Source organism: Micropterus dolomieu, linkage group LG19, assembly GCF_021292245.1.
Source record: "Micropterus dolomieu isolate WLL.071019.BEF.003 ecotype Adirondacks linkage group LG19, ASM2129224v1, whole genome shotgun sequence".
Classification (NCBI taxonomy): domain Eukaryota; kingdom Metazoa; phylum Chordata; class Actinopteri; order Centrarchiformes; family Centrarchidae; genus Micropterus; species Micropterus dolomieu.
The window spans coordinates 35,224,368-35,233,055 of record NC_060168.1 but is presented as its reverse complement, the minus strand read 5'-3'; the positions used below and the strand labels follow the sequence as shown (position 1 = coordinate 35,233,055).

The following is an 8,688-nucleotide window of genomic DNA, read 5'->3' as shown; positions in this document are numbered from 1 at the left end:
CTAGGGGGAGGTGGGGGGGGGGGGGGGGGGGGAGCTAAGAATACCGCTCGCTGAGAAAGTCTCCTTTCATGGCAGTGATGGAGTTTTTCCTACCTTCCTGCTGGCTGAGCTGTATGGTGAGGTTGGCCTCCGTCAGACGGAGCTGCTCGACGGTCTCCTGCAGGACGCTGATGTTCCCGTTCAGGACGACCTGCAGGGCGAAACAAGCACACGCGTTACTGAGAAACACACTCACACGCTCTCTGCTCTTTACTCGGACATTTGTTTTAACATCAGATCCACACTGTGAGACAGAGACTGCAGGTCTGTGTTTGAGACTCGCACTGTCTCAACAAAGCACAACTAGTCTTCCATGTAAACGAGTACTGATGAGGGACAGTATTCCTGTTGGTACATCATTTACATTTATTCAGTCGCTTTTATCCGAAGCGACTTACAGCTGCTCTACATGTCAGAGGTCGCACGCCTCTGGAGCAACGAGGGGTTAAGTGTCTCGCTAAGGGACACATTGATTGAACCCGGGTCTCTCACACCGAAGGCATGTGTCTTATCCATTGCGCCATCGCCACCCCATCACTCTCTGGAGAAACATGTGTTAGAGAGGAGGACAGAGTTCAGTCTCCTCCACCACTGGGTTTTAATGCACTCCAACTCACCGTGCAGTTGATTTAAGGTTAATGACGATGTCTGTGCTGTGACATTTAAAATGATCGATCAGAGGAGGCGACACGCCGTCCTCACGGGGAAACTCTGCCATTATTATTATTATGATTATTATTTTGAACAAGCTTTATTTTCTGGGCGAGAATGACTCATGTGGATGTCGCGACTCTGTGTGCTGTGTAGGTGAAAGGCAAAGCTCTCGATCTACCAATCGGGTTTTTGTTCCTACCCTCACACACAGTCATGAAGGCAGGGTCATGATCGAAAGAACCAGATCACGGGTACCATCGGCCAAAGTGGGTTTTCTCACGAGACCCCACGGCCAGTGAACCCACGGCTTCACGTTTTGGTCATGACGTCACATAAACAACATTCTTTACCTGGACTCCGTGAGCAGAGACAGGTCTGCGAGTGATCTTCACTTTCTGTCCACTCCTCTCAGGGTTTAGTCCCCGTCCGTCCTCGCGAGTTTGATTTAAAGCATTTTGTCTGTATTATTCAAGCGGCAACCTGACTTAAACCTGCGTCCTCTCTAGCGGCCAGCAGGGGGCGACTTAAACCTGCGTCCTCTCCAGCAGCCAGCAGGGGGCGACTTAAACCTGCGTCCTCTCTAGCAGCCAGCAGGGGGCGACTTAAACCTGCGTCCTCTCTAACAGCCAGCAGGGGGCGCCTTAAACCTGCGTCCTCTCTAGCAGCCAGCAGGGGGCGACTTAAACCTGCGTCCTCTCCAGCAGCCAGCAGGGGGCGACTTAAACCTGCGTCCTCTCTAGCAGCCAGCAGGGGGCGACTCCGCCGGCTGCAGAAAGAAGTCTCTGAGAAAATGTTTCTACTTGTCAGCTGATTTATTCCCTCAGTAAACACTTTCCTGATGAGTTTATAGTCTCAGTCGCTAGTTTGAAGTATTCTTCAACACAGAGTGATGTTCATTTAGTAAATTATGGTCCCATTTAGAGGAACAGAGACCAGGAAGCAGGGGAGGCTTTAGGGCGGGGCTACAAGCGTGGCGACGGGATAGAGGCGACTTGTATCCGCTGCTCTGTGTACATTTAACCAGCACCACTGAAAAAGCTCATCAGGAGTCGGCTGCTCATTTTTCAGTGAGTACGTTTAGTTTGAAGCCTGTTTGTCGCTAGCTAAAATTAGCCTCCCAGCTAATTACAGAAGCACCATGCTAACCAGGCTAGCTAGCTCCACCCTCTCGTCCAAATATGGTCACGTCTGGTTCCGAAAAAAAAAAAGATGGCGACGGCCAAAATGCCAAACTGGAGGCTTCAAAATGGCGGTCCACCAATGGGTGACATCACAGTCGCCACGCCCACTTATTTTACACAGGCTGTGGTATTATTACTATTTAACATCTGCATCAAAACATCCTCAAGGATACCTGGAAGATCTTAAAGGACAGTGAAGTGAGAAGTTTAGTCCCCCCCCTCCCCTTTAATGTGTACAGAGGTAATAATTAATTTTACTAAAATCATTTTTCACTCTTTAACGCACAAAACAACCAAATTCACGCCGTGGCGGGCTGTCTGCTCTCAGAGCTGAGCTGGTGATTGAAAGCAGCGACTCGACGCTGACAGCGGCTTTTAGAAACATTCCTTTCATCGAACGCAGCAGCTATAGTTAGATCAGCTCTTTAAACAGAGTCCTGCACTTAAAGGAGCAGTCCAAACAAATGTCTTCACCCTGAGAGGCTTCTAATACCACTGTGTACTCGCACTGTGCTAATACTACTGCTGCTGCTGAGCTCCACGTGTCCATCAGGAACATGCCGACACTTCCTGCTCAGAGGCTCAGGTGATTGTGCAAACATCATCTTGCACCTGTTCCGTTCGGCAGCTTTGCCTCTGAACTCATTTCAATCTGAATTCAGTTTAAAAGCTGAAACATAAACATGTTTAAATGTTCTGTGTTACTACTACGCTACTGTCATGAGGACAAAGACCTTTTCAAGGACTCCTTGTATCTTCTCCAGGACTCATGATAAATCCTGAACAACATTTAGAATCTTCAATAGCAGCTCTCCAATAATCCCCAAGGACACCTGGAATATCCCTGTATCAAGAATCACTAGAATCCGACCAAGAACCGACGTAAACTCCTCAAGGACATCTAAAACTTCCCAGAAGATTCTTCAGGACCATTAGAACACTATCAAGGACCCTTTCAGCCTCCTCAAAGACATCTAGAACCTCTGCAAGGACTCCTGGAATCTTCTAGAGTCTCTATACATATAGCATCCCAAGGAGTTCTTTGACCTCCTCAAGCCTAAAAATTTTCTCCAGGGCCCCTGGATCCTCATCATCAAGGAGTCCAATGACTAAGAAGAGGTGGAACCACTGGAACAAACTCCACGACCAATAGAAGCTAATCAAGGTACCATTTAACCACTTCAATGACTCCTGTAATTTTCTAAAACAACACCTGGAACATCCTCCAGGACCCAGGCGGAAATCCTTAAAGACTCCTGAAGCATCTATGCGGACCACTAGAAACTTATATAGCACCTCCTGACCATCCTCAAGGATCCCTACAACCCTTTAAAAGCCAAAATGAAATATCTTCAAGGATACCTGGAACATCAAGGACAGTGTGGTGAGATTATTTGTCTTGTTTTGAAAAAAGATCCGTTAGTTTCAAGACTTTAAACAAAGTTAAATTTTCTCGAACAGAGAAACAAGAAAGTTTCTGAAAGTGATTTTACTTCACTGTGCTCGAGTCGGTTTCCTCTGAAGTCTTAACAGTTTTGTTTTCATCTGAAGCCGTTCGTGATTTCAGTCCAACAAACTGTCTGAACACCTGGAGCTGCTCAACAGGAAGCGGCGGTGAGTCTTATTTTCAAGCTCAGCACTTCACTCTCAGTGTTTGCATTCAGTCACTGTGTGCGTGTTCAGAGAAACACAAACCCCGGCTGATCCTTCCTGCTGACTCAGACAGAAACACGCAACACTGAGATCAAAGACTGATGGCTGACGGCACACAGCGTACTATGGGCAGGTACTATGGGCAGGTACTACAGCCAGGTACTACAGCCAGGTACTACAGCCAGGTACTACGGCAGGTACTACAGGCAGGTACTACAGCCAGGTACTACGGGCAGGTACTACGGGCAGGTACTACAGCCAGGTACCAGAGCCGTGCATTTCAGCCCGAGCCTGAGGAGGCTTATTTATTGAGCACTTCTTCACATCTGAAGGTGAAACAGAAGTGATGTGATCATGTTTCTTTGGTTCTGGCTCTGGACAGTCTGGAGTCCACCAATCAATTTTTGGGTCAAGCAAGTAAAAAGGCTGTTGGGTAATCCAGGCGCTTCTTTACGCCCCCGGGGCCAGGCTGAGGGGCCAGTTTTCATGTTATAGCCCAGCACACACAGAGAAAGAGACCGGGCTTCTGGCTGCAGCGTTAGGAGGCGTTTTTCATTTGGGCCGTGTTCTATGGTGAAACCTGCCTGCCTCGTTAATCATTTGATTATGTTATCTCTGTTTTCTGCCTGTTCTGTGTGTTTTTTCTTGTCTGCTCTATCTGTAGTTTCTGTATCGGCCTGCTGGCCTCGTCTGTGCTGGCTGTGGTTTGTCTTTCTGTTGTGTTTTGGGTTTCAGTCTGCCTGTTTGCTGTCTGCTCTGTGTTTCTTGTTTCACTCAGATTTCCCTGTCATAGTCTATCTGTATTATTAGTTTCTAGCCTTCTCTGTGCCTTTAGTGCTGTTCAGTCTGTTTCCTGTGTAGTTTGGTGTTGATCTGTGTTCGCCTTAATCAGGTGTTTGCTTCTTGCTTGGTTTCTGTCTGCTAAGTGTTAATTGTGATCTCTGACTGGTTTGTTGTTCATTCGGTCATGATCATTCTGTGTTAAGCTGCTCTGTTCAGTTATCTCGGTCTGTTCTGTCTAGTTGTGGAGTTGCCCGTCTTTCTCAGTTATTTGGTCGGTCTTGTTCTGTGTTTTGAGTTCCAGATTCTTGCCTTGTGTTTAGTAACCTGTGTTCTGTCTGTTTCCCCCTCTTGATCGCTCTGCCTGCCTGTGTGTCTGGTCCTGGTTCCGGTCCTGGTCCCGGTCCCAGCCCTGCTCCTTACCTGTGGCCTGTACTACGAAGCGGGGTAACTGGCTTATCCAGGTAACTTCAGGAGTTTTTGTGACGTCGGGTGTAACTTCCCGATTAACCCGTACTACGAAAGGTGGACAGGTGTTACCCAAAGTCTGTTGCCAAAAATAGGGAGCCAGGGTCGGGGTTAATAAACCGAGAAAAAAATCCTAGATTAAAGTGTCAAATTTACAAGAAGTAAAATTGGAAATTTCCCTGAAATTAAAGTCACAAAAATCGAGAATCACTCTGGAGTTTCCTTCTGAATACGGCCGATCCACGGTGAAGTCTGAGGTGCAGGATAGCGACTGTGGGCTAAACTCACGAGTATTTCCTCACTGCTGGATCAGATTGTGAAGTCTAATATAACTTTCCACTGCCTGCAGAAGTTTCTCTCATAAATGTGTGACTATAATCTCAGAGAATATTCAGGTTCTTCACTTGTAGATTAATCTTGGAAATTATTTGTGTCTCAGATTATTCCCCCTCTGCGCTGGTTACAGTGGAGCTCGTGTGCAGCTGGACCTTGTTCATGTGGATTTTTGGAGGTTGCCTTTGGATTTAGTTTTGGATCAACTTGTTCATTTGGATTGTTTATTATTTAGGATTTTCTAGACTCAGCCACTCTCAGTAAGTTTGCTCGCTCTTATAGTTGTTTAATAAATATCATTGAACTACCTGTCAGCCTTCATGTGTTTGGGTCCTCAACCTTCCCCACACGTCACCCACCCTGACACCTGCATGTTTTTTTATTATTATTTCTTTTGATTGGACAGCCCGTTGCGAGCAGCAGCGGCCTCATCTTATCCGAAATGCCTTTTTACTGTGGCGGCAATAATAAATGTTTCTGGTCGGCATTTTAAAAAACAAAAATATTAATTTAACAAAAAGCAAAAAATGTTAAACTTAATGAAGAGCCATTAAAACGGCAGCAGTAAAGGCTGTGTTATGAGGAGGCGGGAGGGTCAGCCGGGCTCGGGCCGGGACCAGGACCTGAATGTCTCGGGCCAGGACCTGAATGTCTCGGGCCAGGACCTGGCTATTTATCTACTCACTCACTCACTCACAGGAAGCACCGGCCTCCACGCTGCTTTCTGATGTTTACTAACTCTGTTTAAACGCCGCTGTCACGATGTTGAATGTGACAGAAAAAGAGCAGAAAAGGCAAACTCGTCTTTCGTTTGTATTTTAGCAGGTTTACCTACTAACCTGCATTTACGCCCTAATGTTGGTGTATTACGGGTGTAAGTCAGACACCGACCTGATGGACAACATACCAACACATTCAAGAACATCTGAACGGATAAATAATGAAAGATAAATCTCAGCTGATTCACCTGAAATGTGGCCAATAAAACAGAAAAGACACATCAGCCTCCACTCCCTGAATACATCACACGGCGGCTGCAAATATCACACGTGGTTCAGAGGTTTCGCAGCCGAGAGCTGCTGCAGCTGAACTGAGCTGTGATCACAGCGATCGATCGACAGAAAGTCAGAGATCAGCGCTGCGTCATGTCTGAGGTCAGGTGGGTTCATTCAGGGTTCAGTCAGAGGAATTTATTTTGGATTTATTTATTTTCTGCAGCAGATCACGAGTCTCCACCTGAAGGGGTTAAATGATATCAGGGCGTTTTTCTAACCGCTGAAGACAGGAAGCTGTCAGGAGAAGAAATCTAACTTTGGTATCTTTGGTACTTTCCTGAGCGTCTCCTGAGTTTATGTGAAGGAACTTCCTCACAACAAGTCGAAGCTGCTCCGCTGTGAAACTGACATACTTAGCATGAAGCTAACAGGACGAGGAGTTAGCTGCCTGATAACAGACCTCTCTTTCTTCAGCTGTTTCCTGTTGACGTCAGTCATGTTGATCAAAGAAATCAGCTGTTGGGCTGTCGGGTTTTCAAAAAGTCAAATTCTAACTAACATGCAATTGATGTGAATGCATCATATTTACAGTGCGGGACGGCTGCAGAAAAATGTGCATCCTGCTTGTAGTTCAGTTTCAAACACATCAGGAAAACACCGTCCTCCCGGGAAGATGGCCGTGGGCGTCGACTGAACGCTAAATGCAGATAGAGCGCTGCTTTTGGCTCACGAGCAGGGCGAGCTGAGGAATCCTGCTTTCATAATGCAGAACATTTCTGTTGGAATAAACACTCGTCTCTCTTTGCATTTATTCAAGTCTTCTGCAGAGGGAACTCACTGGGACACATGAACTGTACATGGTGCAGTATTTTCTGTCTTTAACGTGCCGATAAGAGCCGGACAGTACATCTACTCAAGTAGTGTACTTTAATACAGATTAGAGGTACTTGTACTTTACTTGAGTATTTTCTTTTCATGCCACTTTCTCCTTCTGCTCCATCTCAGAGGGAGATGTTGGACTTTTTACTTCACTTCATTTATCTGACAGCTTTTCAAGTCAGATTTTTACACACAAAACACATGAAGGGTTAATAAATGAATAAAACTCCGACAGTTTATAGACGTACAGCTGACAGGATTATTAGTTTGAGATTTAATAGTTCAGCTTCACACACAGCTGCTTTTCCTTAATTAATTCTTTTAATTTATTTGTAATGATGTTTGTTCTGCTGGTTAGATAAAACCTTTATTATGAAGGTGTCACTTTGGGCTCTGAGTAACTGTGACTGCATTTCTGACTATTTTACAGTTTTAACAATCAATCAATTGATTAATGGAGAAACTAATCAGAAAATAATCCTCAGCTGCAGTTTGATACTAAACAGTTAAAATGAGATCAACAACTACAGCAGCAACATCCTGCTTTACATTACTGCAGGAGGAATAATACTAACAGTGTTGTCAATGTCAGCAACACCCTGAGACAGAACCGTACTATCAGTACTTCTTTTGATACTTTTGTACTTTGACTCAAGTAGAAATTTAAATAGAGGACTTGTACTTTTAGTGCAGTAATATTTAGCAAGGGTATTTGTAATGTGACTCAAGTACAGGGTTTGTGTACTTTGTCCACCGCTGGATGTTTTTCCAAGTAACTCTTAATGTACACGCACACTTTGTGTTCGTGCTACTAAAAGTGATGAAGAGTGTCCACAATCCACCGTAATGACGCGAGTTTCCCTTCAAATGTGTCCTGAATACTTTCACAGGACGGGCAGAAAGAAAGAGTCAGCAGGCCGAAGTAAGACTGAGGAGCAGAGAGGGAGGAGTGGAGCAGAGGTGAAGGAGGGAGAGGAGGAATGAGTCAGGAGGAGGAGGGAAAACACTCACTTTTTCCAACCAACAACTCGGAGAATACGAAGCTGGAAATGTTGGAAGCAACTAAAGTGTCCACAGTTTGAACAGCCAGCCTGCCGGGAGGGAAAACTGTTCAAAGTCTTTACAGGAGGGAAAATAAAAAGCAGCCTCTGTTCAGATGGCATGTTGTTATTGAGAATGTTTCTACATCAAGCTGAACTCCTCAGTTTCTCTTCTCGGTTTAGAAGTTTGGTTATTTATTGATCTCTGTGAGTTTCTCGTTTTGCCGCAGACACATGGAAGCTGTTAGTGTTTTGGTGAGGTGGGTGGGGCGTCTCCCGTCTGAGTTCTGGCAGTCGCACTGAAAAAGAGGCTATTTCCAGTATCAGTCTGGTACCGAGCTGAACGGGAGACACTCGGTCTCATCGTCTTCACGCATCAGTACCAGTATCTGCTGATCCTGTGTCACTCTGCTGCATTAAGCCGTTTCTGCACGAGCGTCTGAGTGACCAGGCTGCCTTAAACGTTTCGGTTAAATAAAATCAATAGTTAAGCTGGTAGAGCAGAACCTCCGGGTCTGAAAGTAAAGCTCCTTAAACCTGCGTTCTCTCCAGCAGCTGCAGAAAGAATATGTTTCTGCTTGTCAGCTGATTTATTCCCTCAGTAAACACTTTCCTGATGAGTTTATGGTCTCAGTCGCTAGTTTCAAGTCTTCTTCAACACAGCAT

The 8,688-nt window shown here is 45.6% G+C and overlaps 1 protein-coding gene across 1 annotated transcript in view; it reads right to left on the bottom strand.

Annotated features, from left to right (window-relative positions):
* The window catches only part of si:ch211-1a19.3, a 25,620-nt gene that overhangs the window by 12,102 nt on the left and 4,830 nt on the right, over positions 1–8,688 (bottom strand). The window contains exon 2 of the mRNA XM_046030712.1: positions 94–190. Coding sequence (XP_045886668.1) covers positions 94–190 — 97 coding nt within the window. The remainder of the gene's footprint in view (positions 1–93; positions 191–8,688) is intronic.